We start from the raw sequence: 17,315 nt of genomic DNA on the forward strand, positions 1-17,315 counted from the left end.
CCTCGGGAATAACCTCGCGATGGTATGATGCGATTCCTCCGACGTTGAACGAGCAGCCATACGCGCAATCTTACCACTCATTCCGAGCCTTGCTCTTCTTACTGTCTCTTTTTTAATCCCCGGGAATATCTCGCTCCCTCGACCACCGATCACACATCATATATCTACAGTCACCCAGGGCTGCGGTGTCTTTCGGACACACCTTCCATACGCTCTCCCTATCTCTCCTTTCTCTCCCTCCCTCTCGACATGTCTACTCACGCCACGCTCATCAAACCTCCCAAGTCCCTCCCACACCACTCGCCGATCGAAAACGTCCTCCAACTACTCCCACTCGAGGACATCGGGCCCGACATCTTCACCAACGCGCGACCGTTATGGCATCCGCCCGGTGCACGAGGAATCTTTGGCGGAGCGGCCATTGCCCAGTGCCTCTCGGCGGCGCAGGCCACGATCCCCTCGGACTTCACGGTTCACAGCATGCACTGCTACTTCGTTCTGGCGGGCAATTCGGAGATCCCGATCCTGTACCACGTCGAGCGGGTCCGCGACGGCAAGTCGTTCATCACGCGGACGGTGCAGGCGCGGCAGCGGGGCAAGTGCATCTTCACGACGACCATCTCGTTCATGAAAGAGAACAGCGGCGGCAAGGAGAAAGTCGAGCACGCCGTGCCGATGCCGACGGGCGTCAAGGTGCCGCCGACGTCCAAGATCAGCGTGTCGGCCGACGACGACGACAGGCCTTTTGAGAGCGTGCGGTGCAAAGACATCACGACGGCGCAGGGTGGTGGTGGTGGTGGTGGTCGTGTTCCCCCGAGCGCCCGTAAGCTGCGGCAGTGGATCCGCGCCGTCGGCAGGATCAGCGACTGCCCGCCGAACGTGCGCGAGGAGGAGACGACGACGGGCCGCCGCGCCCACGAGCCCGGGGACAACCACCAGGCGCACCTGTCGGCGCTGGCGTACATGACCGACTCGTACTTCATCGGCACGGTGGCGCGCGTGCACAACCTCATGCGCTTCGCCAACCGGCGCAACATCGAGAAGACCCTCCAGACCTTCAAGGGCAGCGACGCCGAGCGCGCCCAGATGAAGAAGTACCTAGAGGAGATCGCCAAGGAGGAACAGGAGGAGAACGACGCGTTTGGTGGCTCGCCGACGGCGGCCACCGACAGCCGCCGCATCGGCATGATGGTCAGTCTCGACCACGCCATCTACTTCCACAACCCGCGCGCCTTCAGGGCCGACGAGTGGATGTTGACTGAGATGGAGAGCCCGTGGGCCGGCGAGGGCAGGGGAGTGGTGTTGCAGCGTATCTGGAGCAAGGACGGAACTTTGATAGCCACGTGCACCCAGGAAGGTGTGGTGCGACTACAGCAGGAAAAGACGAGCAAGTTATGAGAACTTGAATTGGGGTGGCCACGGCGGCGGTATGTGTGCGTGGAAGAGGAAGGGAGTGAAGATTTGGTGGATAGGAGGCCCATGAAGTATTGTCACTGTAGGGGGTTTTTGGTATTACCTCACTTCTTTTCTTCTTAGACAAGATCAAGGAACCCCTGGTTATTCGCAAGTATCTTTGCACGTGTTGTTTGACTCTGGATATATCTATCTCGAGACGATGAAGTGAAATACGCAGCCAGGTAAGCTAAGGTACCTCGGTAGGTAGGTAGGTAGGTAGGTAGGTAGGTAGGTAGGTAGGTCGGTAAGTAGATAGGTGGGTGGTATGAAGGCGGCACTGTACTGTCAAAGTGTACAGCTACGCACAAGCGCCGTAATCGCTTACTAGAATTTCTTCGTGTGTTTCTACATGGCACGTTGGTCACGCACATACGGCTTGTTCTGTATCCCACATTCGACGACAAGGTCAGGGAGAATCAGGGAGGTAGATCATCCGGGTGACCTCATCCGTAGTTCCCCCTAGGTACATAGATGGGTAATGTAAAGCGACCTCAAGGAAGGAAAGAAAATGAGGCGGGGGGAGAGAGAGAGAGAGAGAGAGAGAGAGAGAGAGAGAGAGAGAGAGAGAGAGAGAGTGATGGGAAGGTAACACTGAACAATCACGCTTCGAGATTGATCCCCCTCCCGAACCTCGCGTACAGATGGGCCTTCAGCTGGCTGATCTCATCCTTGATCGTCCCCAGCTCTTCTTCCAACGTCGACACTTCTCCCTCGATTTCTGTCGTGGCGGAAGCGAGAAGATCCTGTGCCTCGCTGAGTGGGAGGTGCATGAACGAATCGCCGATTTTGTATCTGTTTGCCATGTTAGGTCAGGGTCTAAGACCATGGTGAGAGTGCGAGCGAGAGCGTGGGTGGGGATATGTGAGTGAGAGTAATGGGGGAGAAAGAGTCAGTGTGAATGTGAACGGGAGTGAGAAATGAGTAGGGAGTGAGAGTGTGGGTGTGAGTATGCAGGGCGACTCGGAAACCCTCCGGGGACACCTACGGTACCAACTCATCTTCGTCCGCAAGTTCAAGTTCGGTCGAGAGTTCTTCGAGGTCTTCTTTGTCTTTCTGGATGGGACGGGAGAAGTGCCACTGTTAGTCTCACTGCCGGATTGAGGGTTTGGGTACGCGGTACGTAGGACGTGGGACGTGGTCCCCCCCCCCCCGGTTGATTGCACACCGGCACAAAACACAAGACACGTACTTGTTTGGTCGCCAACTCCTCCTCGAGAACTTTGCTCCGGTTGTGTAACCTGGAAAACGTGTTGATCTTGTCCTGGTCTTCCTTTGTGACTTCGGCGTCTGTAGATTCGGACTCTTCCTCCTTCGACAGCTGCAGGCAGGGACCCGGGGAAAATCGTCAGTAACAAACGTCACGGCATGGGCAGCGAGCGGCCTTTGGACCGACGTGACGGCTGCGTCTGGATTTGTCATGACGTACCACTCTCCTCGATAACATTTTCGACGGTCGGTTTTTCTGTCTTCGAAGCGTGGCTGATTCAGGTGTCCACCGGGTGCCCCGCGAGACGCAAGTGGGATGGAGAAGAACAAGATGGGATGTGTCTTTGTGCTCAGCCGTGACGGGGTCGATATCAAAGTAGTACTCTGGATTTTCGTCGAGAAGACAGAATGAAGAATGTGAAAGAAACCCGGATCGAACAAGGCTGCAAGTCGATCGAAATGTTGTACGAGATACAAGGCTGAATATTGCATGTGCCCGATCTTGTGCTGTACAGTAGAATCTACGGAGGAGTTGTACACCTCCAAAATGTCGGCTAGTCAAAGATTCCAGAAACGATCGTAAGGCTGGAGAACGGGACGAAGTTCCCCAGCTCGCAAGTGAGGCTTCTGATGGCTTACGGCATGGATTTCTCTATGACGATGCCTGACAAGAGGTAGTTCATCAGAAAAAGAATAGAACATTCTCAGGATGTCAAAACCCAATGGGACAAAGGGAAAAGGAAACAATCAAATCTCTCTTGCATACTCGCGCCCGTCGTGATATGTATCCCAGCATGACTTTGTCATACACTCTGTATTATAATTCTACAAGCGGTTTCAAAAATAAAAGACCCTATGAAAGAATCCCAAAATGGTTCGACTTGTTCATACAGCACTATAACCACCTCTCGACCCACCCCCGGAAACCGTGTCGACGACTTTCCTCGAGAAATCTTTAAACAAATATGGGATGTCGCGAATGGTGTCTCCGTGCGGCAACAGGTCCCATCCCCGGGCACCATAACGGTTGTAGTTCAGCCAGGAGCCGAAGATGAGGTAGGCGGCGATACCGAGGAAAGTACTGTTCGTAAACCGTCAGTCAGCTTTGATCCCAAAACATGCTGTTGATCGCGAAGAAAGAAGGAGAGTCTCATACATCAGGATGAACCACGTAAAGAAGCCCCACCCAGCCTGCTTTGCCTCATCGCTGTCGGCGTAGTCTTCGCAGGCATATTTCGTCTTCCAGTTGAAACGTGCCACCTCGATCTTCTCCTTGCCTTCGACCGGACCGTAACTCACAAACGACAAGCTCGAAGTTGAGTTTTGTTCGTTGTCACCATCCTCTTCTTCTTCGTCGTTGTCGTCGTCTTCTTCGGCTCTCTTCAGGCGCCTTGCTTCGTTACCTGTCCGATCAGGGTCACACTGTAGTTGGATTACCGCTCGCTGCTTGTTCTTGTGGTAGTATCCACCGTTCAGCTCGATCTGTAATCCATTCGCATTGACGTCCTGCGCTTTCAGCCGCGTGACTTTTGGATCGAGGCTTTTGCCTGTACTCGAGTCAAAGTTCCCGGCGACGGGGATCACGTTCTCGACTTCGACATGTTTCTTCTTCGGGTCATCAACCGGGTTCCACGATTCAACCACTCCGCAGACTATCACCTCGCTGTTAGACCAACCTTCTTAGTTGTTGCGTGCTTACTTACCTCTAGTCCCCATCGGGCACTGGTCTGCATCGAGAACCCCGTCGATCTTCTTCAGTGGTGCACATAGGTCGATTGACCAGGTCGTGTTGTACTCGGCGGGCGGCCTCGACGTATCGTGCACAGTTATCGCATGGCGTCCTGCCAGTTTGGATATATCAAACTTTTTCCCATCGACAACTATATTTTCGCAGTCTATCGAGGCCGCGGCGCTCAGCTGTGCTAATAACAAAGGTAGAGATAGGAGAATCGTAGCTGGAGACTTCATCGTTCCCGAGGAACAGTGGGGATTACGCCGGAGCCGACGTGAAGCCCGACCTTCGTTAGGTTGGAATGCGGGCGACGGGGCAGGATGTCAAAAAGGATTTAGGAAAGAATGACAAGAAGAACGACGAGAAGAACGAAAAAGTCAATGTGGTGAACAGATTACCATCTGCCTGCGTTTCGTGGCTTGAGAGAGTTCAATGAGCACAAGATAATCCAGCCATCGTCATTCCACGCCAAGACACACCCGTTTCGGAGCAGCAGGCGCCGCTTTCATTACATACATAGGTGCACTATCAAGGCACTGACAGCTACCGCGACCCCGGGCAACGGAGAACTTGATCTGATGAAATCCACCGATAGGCATCCTTTAAAGGTACAAGATGTGTCTTTCACAATCATTGCATGTAGCGGTGCGCGCACCAGAACCTCAAATGGGCTCCTGTGCCTCGAACCCCGTTCTAAAGCAGCAATGGACTTCCGCTGGGAGACTCAAGCGACAGTTGGTTCTTAAGAAACGAACGTCGCCTGGGAGCCTGAAGAAATATTATATCAATATCAAAGAGGCTAATGTAGTCCGTAGGCGGCAGTGCAGTTAATCTACAGTAAGCTTCTTGCCGGGTGCTTAATACGATCATACGACTGGACCATGTCTGACGCATCGTATCTCGTATTCCCTATCGACACAACCCCCTATATAGGCGAGGTCGAGTCGGGAACTCCAGGATTTGAAAAGTCCGGATGCTGACAACCTTTCGAGTGAATCCCTGTAAGACTATGCACCCAATTTCGAACAGCTGCATCTGCTTTGTTTTCTTTCCTTTCAGCAACTTCCCCGCGTATTGTGTTTCGAGGAAGTAAGACCGAGGTCCAGTTTCGCACAAAACAATGGCGGGCAACGAGATACCAATAGAATTTCGTGCTGCAAAAGTAGAGGAGGACGACGTACTTTCGAGAATACTTTGCAATGCATTCCTTCCGATATGGTCTGACTTACCACCCTCCCGCCCCGGGCTTCGATTCATGCTGACAGTGATCAGGAATCACAATTGGTTCCATGGCGTTTCTGAAGCACTCGCGCCGGTCGACGTCGGCCAGGTTGGAGGGCCCACCCCCTCAATGACCAGCTCACAAAAGTCTCGCGTCAAGTTTTATCGAAGCTTGATCAACGTGACGAGACTGATTGGGGGAGATGTGCTAGTCGCCGACATACCTTCATCCGATGCCAGTGGTGATGCGGAAAAGGACGTTGCAGCCATTCTTCTATGGCTTCCTCCGTTCACCAGACTCGGCGGCTTTGACATAATTACTTTGTGGAAGTCAGGATTCTTGGGTCTCGTGCTACCCTGGCACTATGGCCTCAGAGGCTTGCATCGCATCGATTCGGTCTTCGAGGCAAATATCCACTCCATGTTCTCGAAAACTTTACCGGACCTTCCGCCAAAAGGATTCGAAGAAAAGGAATGTGGTTTTGTGCAGATGATCGCACGGAACCCCAGATACACCGGCAAAGGCTACGCTTCGCAGCTGTTGCAATATCAGCTAGAGCAACATTTTGCAAAACACCCAGACGTTCCGGTCATCCTTGACACGACAACAAAGGATGCGATCCGCGCGTATGAGAGATTGGGATTTAAGCTTCTCGCAGAAAAACCGCTCGACACGGGCACGGACGAGACAGGTATTCTCTTGAAGGGAGCTGTCGAGGATCAGACACGTCAAAGGATCAGGGAGCATTGCGTCCAAAGGATTATGGTGAAACTTCCTTGACCACAATGTCAGAGTGCCCAGGTCACAATTCTGTCCATCATGAGCTGTATTCCGGAACGGCAGCGGCAATCGTCAGAAAAACTTTCGATAATTATTTGTGTTTCCCAGCCGTACTTCTACCTCAGCTCATTGAATGTTTGATGTTGCTTTGCTATGAGAGCTTCTGAAGGTGCCTTGTGCGCCAGACATGGACAATAAGCACAGTAGCTCCCTCGCTAAATCGGTCCTTGATGTCTTAAACTGGTGGATAGGAAGTAGTAAGCGACGATGTTCGACGCTCAAAGGGAGTTCAGAAATTGCCCACCCTTACATATCAATACCCCGACACCTTTCTGAATTCCATCTTCCAGGTTAGCTTGGATGGTGCTCCTCGTAGTACGGAAATGATCAGCATGTCGACACCAGACGATCGCCCAAACCGTAGATCATGCACCTAGCCCCAAGTGTATTCCCCATGTCACACGCAGGGCGGCACACCCAGTCCTCCGTAAGAGAGCTCCTCTGACGTCCGCTGCACAATAGCCCAATCACCTGAAATCCGATGGGCCTGGAGCGCTCCTAGTATAACGGGCAAGCACCAATCGTCTCCGATGGACAGTATACTGCATGCTTGGCGTGTAGTAAATCATTCCCCCTCATGGCAGGAGACCTTCTTCATATTCTGGACTCCGAAAGGAAGAGTGCCCAAGGCCCTGGTCAACATGCCGTGACATTGACATTGACAGGGATGCCGGCTAAATTCCATGAGCAACACAAGTCTGCAGCACCGCCGAATCAATCAGCGAGGTGTGTCAACAACGGTAGGTGTGTGAGAAGACATCCATTGCAGTCGCTTTTGGTTGAATTATCCTGCGGACAAATCTCCAGCTCTCCAAGATCATTTTCCTAGAATGGATTGGATGCGCAACGGGCACCTTGACCGCAACTCGGACTCGGTGCAATGTTCGCTTTACGACTCGGATCAACACTTGCCCCCACCCCCCCCCACGGTCCTTTCTTTTGCTTCGGCGCGAGCACAGTATGAAAGCTGAGGGCTGTTCAATATCTTGATGCAGCGTTGCTGGGCCCAAAGGAGCCAGTCTGCCAGCCCCATCACCTATCCGGATATGTATGTTTTCAAAACGAATACGCCCGAAGAGCATTTGGTGGGTGCTTTGACGCCGTTCTGTTTGCCCCAGCTAAAGATTGTAATCGCAGCATCCTTAAAGGACAGTTCCATTGCGGTGCTATCAAGCTGTGTACATTGATGTTTCTTGCCAAAGGCCGGGCCTGTCGAGATCAGTATCCCTTCGCCGCAAGATACACCGAGCAGATAGTCCAAACATGTCCAGTTACATTGCATGGAATCAAACTCAGTCTTGGCCATGATGTGATGTAGAAATGTAGAAGTAGCGAACCCCAGTTAACGTGAGACTTTCCCCTCCAAGCTTTCATCCCGACGGCTCATCAAGAATGCGGATCCGTCTGTATGTAACCCTTCTCGAGTCCTCCACATGTATGACAAGGTTGGTATCAAGCAAAAAGACTTGGCTGGGTCTTAACTATGGAGCCTGTCGTTGATGGATCTGAACAGGCTTTTGCTATGCGGGGACCCCATCATACCCCGTTGCCACCGATGATGCATAAGAGGGTAGGTGTGCCTTTGCTGAGCGTGGTAGTCATGCCGTTTCATCAGCCTACATTCTTTTGAAACTTGATTGCGCAGGGATACAAAATTTAGGCTGAGGCTCAAAACCTCTACTTCTGTGCTCTGCATCAACATCAACGACAATGGGCATCCTGTCGAAGATAGCGTCGAAGCGCTCGACTCTGCGAACGAAGAACACCGATGTCACCACAGCTGCTCAACTTACCCTGCGCCAGAGTCTGTGGCCATTGAGCATTGTCACCGTCCTCTTCTTCCTCTGGGTACAGATGCCTCTTACCCAGAACACGTATAGTTCGATGGTTATCAGTTCAAGCTGATCTTTATGTTGCGAACAGGGCCTTTCTTATGGACTATTGGATACCCTCAACAAGCATTTCCAAAACACGTTGAACATCACTAGGACGAGATCTTCGGGGTTGCAGGCGGCGTACTTTGGGTAAGACCCAACTGTATGGACCGGTTGTTTGGTTCTAACACCATGCGCAGAGCATATCCGATTGCCTCCCTGGGATATGCAAATTGGATGCTCCGACACTGGGGTTACAAATCCGTCTTCATCTTTGGTCTCTGCGTGTTCGGAGTGGGTGCTCTGATGATGTTGGTAGTCCCGACTGAAAGATTAGGTGACATGATGCTGCGGTCTAACTCATCGCAGGTGGCCAGCTGGCGTTTATCGCTCCTTCGGCGGTTTCTGTGGCGCCACCTTCATCTGTGGCAGCGGCCTTGGATCTCTGGAAACTGCAGCGAATCCATATCTCTCAGTCTGTGGTCCACCTCGGTACTCCGAAGTCAGAATCAATTTTGCTCAAGCATTCAACGCCATCGGGACTGTCATCGGTCCGGTGCTTGGCTCGTACGTCTTGTATGTGGTGACCATTACAGCCCCTAGAGCCAGTGCAATAACGCTGCACAAGGTCTCAAGTTGCAGTTATCTTTTAGAAAGCATTCTGACTCGATGCAGCTTCAAAGACACAGGTGATAGTGTGGCCGCGTTGAAGAATGTTCAATGGGTTTACCTTGGCATCGCGATCTTTGTGTTCATTCTGGCCTTTATTTTCTTCATCTCCCATATTCCCGAGGTTACAGATGCGGACATGGAATTCCAAGTACAAGAGACCCATGTGGGAGGAACTGAGAAACCATTTTGGAAGCAATATCGGCTCTTCCATGCCGCGTTTGCTCAGTTCAGTTATACTGGTGCTCAAGGTAAGACACAAGCTGAGATGAAATCAAGTGGCTTGGACGGTAAGATGTAGCTGACCTCTTGTCATGTAGTTGCCATTGCCAGTTACTTTATCAACTATGCCGTCGACACTCGTCCGGGTACCAGCAGCGCCCTTGGGGCGAAATACCTCGCGGGAGCTCAAGGAGCGTTCGCGCTGGGTCGATTTTCCGGGACATTCTTCATGAGATACGTGAGGCCTCGCTGGGTTTTCCTAATATACCTAACTGGGGTGGTCATCTTCTTGGCCGCGGCCACAGGTGCAAGAGAGAATGCCGGCATTGGTAGGTCCACGAGATTAAGTTCTGTACGAGGCTGACAAACTGGACTTAGCAATGTTATTCCTGACACTCTATTTCGAAAGCGTGTGCTTTCCAAGCATTGTAGCCCTGGGAATTCGTGGCTTAGGACGCCATTACAAGCGTGGGTCTGGGTTCATTGTCGGCGGCGTCTGCGGTAAGTGTCGTTTGGAACACTCGAAGGACTGTCAACCATACTGACCGAATTGCATAGGTGGAGCGTGCATTCCATCTCTGCTGGGCAAAGTCGCTGATATGCACAACAATACGGGTATTGCCATGTGTGTGCCTCTCGCAGTATGTTGAACCCTGGCCATCCCTCTATCGGGAGTCGTGGACTGACTGTCTGTTCTCTAAGTTCATGGTAGCATCCGAAACATATGCGGTGGCCGTGAACTTTGTACCTGCGTACCGCACCCCAGCAGACCAGATTGGTTCAAGCACGGTTGGGATTCAATCTGCTGAGCGTACGCTTGACGTTGAGAAGTCGGTCGACTCACATACAGGGCAGGGATACAACGGCGCTGAGATTGTTGAGGTAGAGAAACTCGAGGGAAGAGGGGAGTAGATGGGTAGGATAGAAGTATTTTGTTCAGGGACAGGAATGAGGACAGATAGAATGTGTGCATCCCATGACAGAAAGCTTTCAAGCCTGGGGAAGGTTTTGCCATCATACATCTGGAGGGAATGAGCGAGATTCTCGTCTGGAGATACACAGCTCGCTAGAGACGAAGATCAGTATAGGCTCTAACTAGAAGGCCCAAAGAAGGTACCAAGTTTTGTCCGTTTGGCTTTTTTAGGGGCGACCAGTAGACTGCTTAGAGGGCCGTCCTGGTTATATCGGCCACTAGCCCAGCGGTCTAGGTACCTAAATAAGCCTATGTCGATGCCGTAGTCTAGGCCAGTTACAGTACCTTGATAGGCACCTAAGGAAGTATCCGTAAAGCAGCATGTTCTCGAATTCTACCCAAAGCTTTACGCCCTGCAGGCATCGACGCTGCCCTAAACTTAGGGTTGTTGGATGGTGGCGGCCGAGCCCGATCCTGACTAACTACATAAGAAGCGATGTCAACCTCCTCGCACAAGCGTTGGTAGCAAGCAAACAGGGTACGAGTGCCGATACACAGCCCTACAAGTACAACTCTGCGTCAAATCAACATTGTCATACAATGGTGTCCCTGCAAGAGAATGCCCGTGACACTGGGGGCAACTCGTAACGCGAGCCCCTCGTATCCATGCACCCAGGTGAAACCAAAACCATATATTGACTGCAGCACGCCCACACCGCACCCTCTGCCTCAGCCTACCTGACATCCTTCGGCTCTACCTCTCACTCTTGCTCTCGATCCAGCTCCTCCTCTATCTCCCTTTGTGTGCGTGTGTGTGCGTGTGCCTTTATCGCGCCGTTTTGTACACGACGTCCCCGCGCGGGAATCGACAAGATGCCGAACAAGAAACGCAAGACGAATGCGGTTGGCCATGCTAAGGCCAAAAGAGGGACGACCAACCCCGTGGATCTCAACTCCCTTATTGCAGGCGGAGGATCAGCTTCCTTTGGCGGGACCAACATCTCGGTCACGCCGATAGCACCCTTTGCGAATGGAAAGGTAAACCCCCCACCACCACAGGCGCCCACGGCATCGATACCGACAAGATCCTCGGAGAACTTGTCGCAGACACCGACCGAGAGCTTCGCGTCCAAGAACGCCCGCGCTAAGTCGCTGATCATGTCGACACTTGTGCCCGGAACGGAACCCTACAAGATCGCCGAGTCTTACGAGATGGCCACGGACATCTGGAAGGCGCTGGAATCAAAGTATGGACCGAACGACAAGTCGCGCAGTGTTGCCGCAGCCACAGCAGGAGGTACAAGAGGAGGGTCACAAAGCAAACTGACGAGCAACAACAAAGACAAGGGCAACGCTGCTGCTACTCCATCCGGACAACCGCAAGACCGCCCCTATACCGACCTCGAGGCCTTCAGGCGCGATTTCCTAGGTGACTGGATAGAAGGGAAACCTCTGGACAAGTACATTAACGCGTGCAAGGGGAACATCGCGAACCTGCTATCGCAGCCACATGGGTTTGAAGCTTCTGTCAGCACTGCTGCCAATGCTGCTGCTGCTAATGCTACTGCCGCCGGTAGTAATACTGGTACTACGCCTGTTCGCACGAAACAACAAACCGTCCCCCAAGCGCGCACACAGACAGAAACACAACAACAATCGTTACCGCAGACGCAAACACCGGCACAAACACAACCAGTCCCACAGGCACAGACCCAGACCCAGACCCAGACCCAGACCCAGACCCAGACACAGACACAAACGCAAACACAACCAGAATCACCATCAAAAGCTGCAAAGCAACAGCTCCAGCTCCAGCAGCTACAGATACTGAAGCAACAACAGCAGCAGCTCCAGCAACTACAGCAACAGCTGGAGGCGACTGACCATGGCACTCGGACACTGCCAAGGGCGTCCACGAACCTGTCCACACTCAAGGGAGAAGCGATGGAGATGACAGTAGAAGCGGCCCTGACCCAAACCCGACCGCGGAGTGAGGCCGGCCCGCCGTGTCACCCGGCGGCCACCGTCGACGGCGCCGAAGAAGACGACGGTGCCGCCACGCCGTCGAGACAAAGGTTCGTCAAGCACGACGCCTTTCTGTGTGAGAACCTGGTGACGGCCATCACGTACGGGGACGTACAGAGCAAGAGGCAGATCCAGGCAGCCTACACCAAGATCCTCATGCGGAAACTGCCCACTACCGATCTCCAGCTGTTGTGGGCCATCATGTACAGCGGCGACGATGCTCCGTGGCCCGGCTCATATTCCTCGGTCATCCCGGGAGTGACCACTCCGACTTCGAGCACGCGTCTTTCCCAGGTAGACGAAAGATAACGTATTACAGTTACAGAGAGTTGTGGCACTTTGTTTTGAAGGTGAAGAGCAACTTATCATTATACGGATAGCGCTCCAACGACGGGTCTCACTCACATCTATACGTAAAACTCGAACTACCACGAGAGGGTTTACGAACAGTAAGTGCACCAAATTCATCATGGGGGTGGACGTCCCGCGTTACGATGACCATGCCATCACCGTCAGTACCAGCGCCAGCATCAGTACCAATCCTGACCCCGACTGGCCTACTTGTCTCGCCGCAACATTCTTCTCACGGATATATGTAATGTTCTGCGCTGTCGTGACAATGTCTCTGCTCGCATGTCCTGTCTGGGCGATTTGTCGGAGTTGATCGCCGAACGTCGCGAGGATATTTGTGCTGCGTCCAGCGGGACAGAAAACAACCTCAAACCCCCCACCTTGTGGAATGATAAAAGTACTGGTCTGATCATCGTACGCATAGCTGTACGCATCCGGACACACCTTTTTGGCCTGTTTTGAATAATCGCTCGGCGAGCATGTGGCGGGAGTATTGTGGCTTCCTGTGCAGCAATATTGATCCTTATTCCATTTGGCGCATGCGCTGAGGCAAGGGTTGAATATTGGTCTTTGGATGTTGTCGTCTGGATACGGGTATACGCCGTCGCCCGGCTTCTTAGGCGGGTTCAGCTGCAGTGGCCACGGACACCACTTTTGGATAAACGAAGGTGTAACTGTCTGGTCTAGCGGTAGAGGGAACGTCGAGTTTGAACCAAAGTCGGCGTCATCGGCCGTGCCTCCCACGGGTGCGAGTAGAGACGAAGTTCCTATGCAGACTGGGTTGGTCAAATTGGGAGGAATGTCCTGCAGCGATGAATTGCCACTCTGCGAAAGCAGCGAAATGATGCCCACGGGGAGGTTGTACCCGTCGACAAGTGAGATGTCGTAAAAGGTTTGATACGTGTCGGAGGAAAAGGTGAACTCGGCGAGTGTCGCTGGTGCTTGGCCCTAGACATTATCATGCCTCGGTTAGTACAGTTCCCACCCAATATGACCATTCATTTTGCCTTTGCAAAACATTGCAAGCAAGGCAGAGACTGTACATACCGCCCCAGGACATTGCAAGAAGCTCCCACAGTCTCCGGTCGTGCATGCCACACCCCCTCTGCCGCTGGACGGGCCGGAGCCTGACCCCGGAAAGCTACAGTTGGTCCGACCCCAGACTCTCCCTCTCCAGTCGCCGCTCACAGTTTGAGGATTCGTCTCCCCCGGTTGGAGCACAAAGCCAGAGCTAGCTGGGCCCCTGCCGTTCTGGGTGAGGATGGCCGGCCAAATAGGCTCATTGCAATTGTTGGTGACGCGGAGCGGGAGGCTAATGTCCCGTGGGTGTACTTGTGCATGGACTGACGCCTCGGCTGATGCAATGAGCAGCAGTGTGTAGGTTAACATTCTCGGGCGACGCCGACGACAACGTCGTTTTCGGGTCCAGCGTGTTGCGTATCTCGCCGTACAACTAGACAAGAGCTGATCTGGAGGCGCATTGTCACCTCCTAAATTGTCACTTCGTTGCTGGAACCGTGTTGTGCTTGTGGCTTTGGCCATTGTGGTCAAGAAACACGTGCGGACTACCTACAGGGAGGTCGAACGTGCACCACCGAGCTGGGCCTGCAGTACACGCGTAAGAAGCAGATATGATGCGGATCCCAGGCGGTAATGCGTGATGGGTGTTGAGCGTGCCGTGTCTGATACGGTAGGTAAAGGTGATGGATCAAAGCTATGGATAACAGAACTGGGGCAAGCAAGAATTCAGACTTTGACAGACGGTTGCTGAGAAGGTCGAGATAAATAGGTAAGTAACCAAGAGACCTTGGCCGTGGTTTCGTAGAAAGACAAGAAGAAGACCAGAATCAGAAGGAAGGCGCGGCCAGGCAAGGAAAAGTCCAAGGTCCAAGGTCCAACCAAGGTCGCAAGTATCTCAAGCTGGTTTTCTTCTCCTGTCGCATAAGCGACCTTATCTTTCTTGTGGTGTCTTAAACAGATCTTCGTGCAGCGCCACAAAAGGCGACTTAGTCGTACTCGTATGATCGTACCTAGGCGCTCGGTGCGGGTTCCGAGGCGGTCATAGGGCGATCGATGGTGGGCTGGTACAAGACGAACGAAGTGCCAACAAGGTCAGTGGACACATGTCCGTCTGGTCAATGGGTGTTGAGAGACTTGATGTGAGAGAGAGTGCGGTCCCATACGACGAGCCGCCGCGCCGTGCCATGGATCCAGGTCCTCATACTCGTGCTATTACATTATGCAGAAATCGACAAGTCCTGTCGAGGGGCCAGCCAGTTCCCAGAGAGTGACAGCCTCTTACCTTGGTTTAATCCCTGTCAGCGACTGGCGCGAAGGTGTCTGTGACCTTGATTTTGCAGAGTACTCGTACTCGTACTCGTACTCGTATCGGCCGCGGAGAAGGACGTATGATGTCACCAGCCACGGTGTGCACACTAGTCCGTATCTGGTGCTTGATCAACACAAAAGGTGGTTGAGGCCGGCGCGGATCATTGTAGCGCCGGTGTGTCACCGCTGTCGTCACACTCATACGGAGTACTCCTGTACCAATATACGAGCACTAAGATACCTGATACACCTACCTATCCTCGAAGTAGGAAAAGAGAGAGAGAGAGAGAGATGCTTGAGACGGTGGACGAGGGGAGAGGCCAACGGTTACGAATTTCCACAAGAAATAGCAAAGCAATAGAACGGATTACGGCTAAATGTACCAGCGAGCAAAGCAGAAAATCAGGAACCAGCAAAGATCATGCTAGCGACGACAAATGTACGGAGGGTGTAGACAGTTTGCCTCCTCTTGATGGCACGCCGTGTTGAATTATACCTGTCAGAGCCCTGACAGCATCGTAAGTCCACAAGCGTGTTGAGGTCTCTTGGTTTCGCTGTCCATCTCATGAAAGCCATGGTCATAGGAAGCTACTCACAGCCTGCACCGCGTGAAGGTGGACCTCAGGCGCAGGCCTTCCTCCTCTTTCTGACGAACCCTTTACCAAAAATGTCATTCTCCCAATGTTTCTCCATGCCGTGTCCCTAATCCCCCCGTTCTGCAGGCCACTGAAATCCAAAAAGTGTGTTGTTCGAGACATCTCCGACGACAGTTGGTCGATTGCTTGCGAAGAAGGAGTGTATGCTGCTTGTGTCCTTAACAGGCGATGTCGAGTATTTTGCCAGTCCATTGTCGATATGTTGCTGAAGAGTGATCAAGAATGTTGCTGTTGTTGATGGTGCTGGCGTCGCTGTCGCTGTCCTTGTCGTTGTTGTCATTTGCGCATTGTAGCCACGCGTATTGTTGTTGTCGGTGATGACGGAGTGAGTGACAGATTCCAATGATTGGGCCAGCAACGCTGCAAAGATTGAGCTCATGGAAGTTGAAACCATCTTGTCGAAGCGGGTCGGGAGCAGAATTGATTTGTTGCCGAGCATCGGATGTTGAGGGAGCTTGTGCGAACAGCCGATTGATGTTGTCGTTGGATGCTGCCGTTGTTGATTTGCCATCTACAATATTTGCTTGATTGGGCAACGGCCACATGTCGGTCCATAGAGGGCGTTGGAGTGTTATCTTGCCGATTGCAGTTCCCCATGGGGCGGCAGAGAGTTGAAACTTGTCAATCCGATGAGTTGAGAGTGGTGGTGCCGATGAACTCGGTTCCAAAGCATGGCTGGCCAAAGACATGCCATGGATTGAGCCATGGTGTGTTGATGTTTCAAATGTCCGATATGCACTTATGGCGGCCTTGTGTCGAGTGCCTTCCGGCTAAAAAGTGGTCGTGGTGGTCGTTCGGTCCGAATCCGAGATGGCGTCGAGTTGCCAGAAATCCTCCTCTGGTCCGTAGACCTACCTAATCCCATTCCTCCTTCAGTGACCTGCAGAACATAAAATCAAATCCTCCTCCAGATCCCATAGATCTTCCGATGCAAGTTGTAGTCACAAGACGTACTGTCTCCGAGACGACTAGATCCTGACGCACACCCACAGAAATGAAAGACAAAAAAGCCAAACATTTTTTTTGTATTTTCTTATACTATGAGACTGGAATCTCCTCAGGGATTACCAGCAACATAATGAAAGTGCCCAGGCGCTGGATTGCCATAGGCTAGGTGTACGCCAGGGTAAAACCCAGGAGGTGGTGGCGGCGGCAGAAAGAATTGTTGTTGGACGAATCGGTTCGAGTCTTCCGCTGGTGAGGGACACCGCCACCACTCCTGAGGAAGAGAAAAGCTCGGTACTGCGTACAGCTGCTCCTGTCCCTCCATCTCTGGACTTATCGGGGGAGACGAAGGGCAGAACAAGTCTAGAATCCGCATGAGCGTCTGTATCATGTGCTCGTGACGTTGATCAGCGCTCCCATGCTTGGCCAAGATATCTGCAGCTTGTTGTCGGCGATCAATAGCCGTATTGAGCTCGAAGAGGACGTCCTCAGGCATTGGAGTACCACATCGGACGAGCCTCTCAGCCAGTGTGAGATGGTAATTCACAGACGTAGTTCCCCATTTGGATCTCGGCACGTCTGAAACGTTCTTGATCCAATTGAGGACACGATCTGTGGCTGGCTTGTACGCAGCCTGCAGCTCGCGAATCTCCGGACAGAAAATTCCCATTTTGAGCAATAAAGGTGGTGAGATGAGAGAATATATTGGTCGAGATGTGTGTAAATGTGTTCCAAGTGCTCGTGTATGAGAGGCTATATGAATTGTTGGCTAGATCAAGTCTTGCGTTTCAATAGCATATCAGTCTGTCAAGGTATGGGAAGATTCTGTCCTGGAGGGCAAGGCTCCTTCGGGGGACGGGCGACTTTATGACTGCCC

At 52.5% G+C, this 17,315-nt stretch overlaps 9 protein-coding genes across 9 annotated transcripts; 4 read left to right on the forward strand and 5 right to left on the reverse strand.

The window, feature by feature from the left end:
* Positions 1 to 249: 249 nt before the first annotated feature.
* PV08_03109 (acyl-CoA thioesterase II) lies at positions 250 to 1,398 on the forward strand (the record flags this gene model as incomplete). The annotated part of the gene is made up of 1 exon (XM_016377466.1): positions 250 to 1,398. The coding sequence occupies one exon, from the start codon at positions 250 to 252 to the stop codon at positions 1,396 to 1,398; it is 1,149 nt and encodes a 382-aa protein (XP_016239036.1).
* A 656-nt stretch (positions 1,399 to 2,054) lies between these two features.
* On the reverse strand, positions 2,055 to 2,899 carry PV08_03110 (uncharacterized protein; the record flags this gene model as incomplete). The annotated part of the gene is made up of 4 exons (XM_016377467.1): positions 2,055 to 2,247; positions 2,441 to 2,508; positions 2,645 to 2,773; positions 2,882 to 2,899. The coding sequence occupies 4 exons, from the start codon at positions 2,897 to 2,899 to the stop codon at positions 2,055 to 2,057; spliced, it is 408 nt and encodes a 135-aa protein (XP_016239037.1).
* Positions 2,900 to 3,546: 647 nt separating this feature from the next.
* Positions 3,547 to 4,629, reverse strand: PV08_03111 (uncharacterized protein; the record flags this gene model as incomplete). The annotated part of the gene is made up of 3 exons (XM_016377468.1): positions 3,547 to 3,742; positions 3,818 to 4,313; positions 4,365 to 4,629. The coding sequence occupies 3 exons, from the start codon at positions 4,627 to 4,629 to the stop codon at positions 3,547 to 3,549; spliced, it is 957 nt and encodes a 318-aa protein (XP_016239038.1).
* An 884-nt stretch (positions 4,630 to 5,513) lies between these two features.
* On the forward strand, positions 5,514 to 6,395 carry PV08_03112 (uncharacterized protein; the record flags this gene model as incomplete). The annotated part of the gene is made up of 2 exons (XM_016377469.1): positions 5,514 to 5,611; positions 5,666 to 6,395. The coding sequence occupies 2 exons, from the start codon at positions 5,514 to 5,516 to the stop codon at positions 6,393 to 6,395; spliced, it is 828 nt and encodes a 275-aa protein (XP_016239039.1).
* A 1,770-nt stretch (positions 6,396 to 8,165) lies between these two features.
* PV08_03113 (uncharacterized protein) lies at positions 8,166 to 10,132 on the forward strand (the record flags this gene model as incomplete). The annotated part of the gene is made up of 9 exons (XM_016377470.1): positions 8,166 to 8,303; positions 8,379 to 8,479; positions 8,530 to 8,640; positions 8,699 to 8,905; positions 9,005 to 9,249; positions 9,319 to 9,549; positions 9,599 to 9,721; positions 9,779 to 9,861; positions 9,923 to 10,132. The coding sequence occupies 9 exons, from the start codon at positions 8,166 to 8,168 to the stop codon at positions 10,130 to 10,132; spliced, it is 1,449 nt and encodes a 482-aa protein (XP_016239040.1).
* Positions 10,133 to 11,006: 874 nt separating this feature from the next.
* PV08_03114 (uncharacterized protein) lies at positions 11,007 to 12,467 on the forward strand (the record flags this gene model as incomplete). The annotated part of the gene is made up of 1 exon (XM_016377471.1): positions 11,007 to 12,467. One exon carries the CDS (start codon positions 11,007 to 11,009, stop codon positions 12,465 to 12,467), a length of 1,461 nt encoding a protein of 486 aa, XP_016239041.1.
* A 180-nt stretch (positions 12,468 to 12,647) lies between these two features.
* PV08_03115 (uncharacterized protein) lies at positions 12,648 to 13,898 on the reverse strand (the record flags this gene model as incomplete). The annotated part of the gene is made up of 2 exons (XM_016377472.1): positions 12,648 to 13,457; positions 13,557 to 13,898. 2 exons carry the CDS (start codon positions 13,896 to 13,898, stop codon positions 12,648 to 12,650), a joined length of 1,152 nt encoding a protein of 383 aa, XP_016239042.1.
* A 1,753-nt stretch (positions 13,899 to 15,651) lies between these two features.
* PV08_03116 (uncharacterized protein) lies at positions 15,652 to 16,182 on the reverse strand (the record flags this gene model as incomplete). The annotated part of the gene is made up of 1 exon (XM_016377473.1): positions 15,652 to 16,182. The coding sequence occupies one exon, from the start codon at positions 16,180 to 16,182 to the stop codon at positions 15,652 to 15,654; it is 531 nt and encodes a 176-aa protein (XP_016239043.1).
* Positions 16,183 to 16,550: 368 nt separating this feature from the next.
* On the reverse strand, positions 16,551 to 17,108 carry PV08_03117 (uncharacterized protein; the record flags this gene model as incomplete). The annotated part of the gene is made up of 1 exon (XM_016377474.1): positions 16,551 to 17,108. One exon carries the CDS (start codon positions 17,106 to 17,108, stop codon positions 16,551 to 16,553), a length of 558 nt encoding a protein of 185 aa, XP_016239044.1.
* Between the last annotated feature and the right edge of the window lie 207 nt (positions 17,109 to 17,315).

The sequence above is a fragment of the Exophiala spinifera genome, assembly GCF_000836115.1.
Source record: "Exophiala spinifera strain CBS 89968 unplaced genomic scaffold supercont1.2, whole genome shotgun sequence".
Lineage (NCBI taxonomy): Eukaryota > Fungi > Ascomycota > Eurotiomycetes > Chaetothyriales > Herpotrichiellaceae > Exophiala > Exophiala spinifera.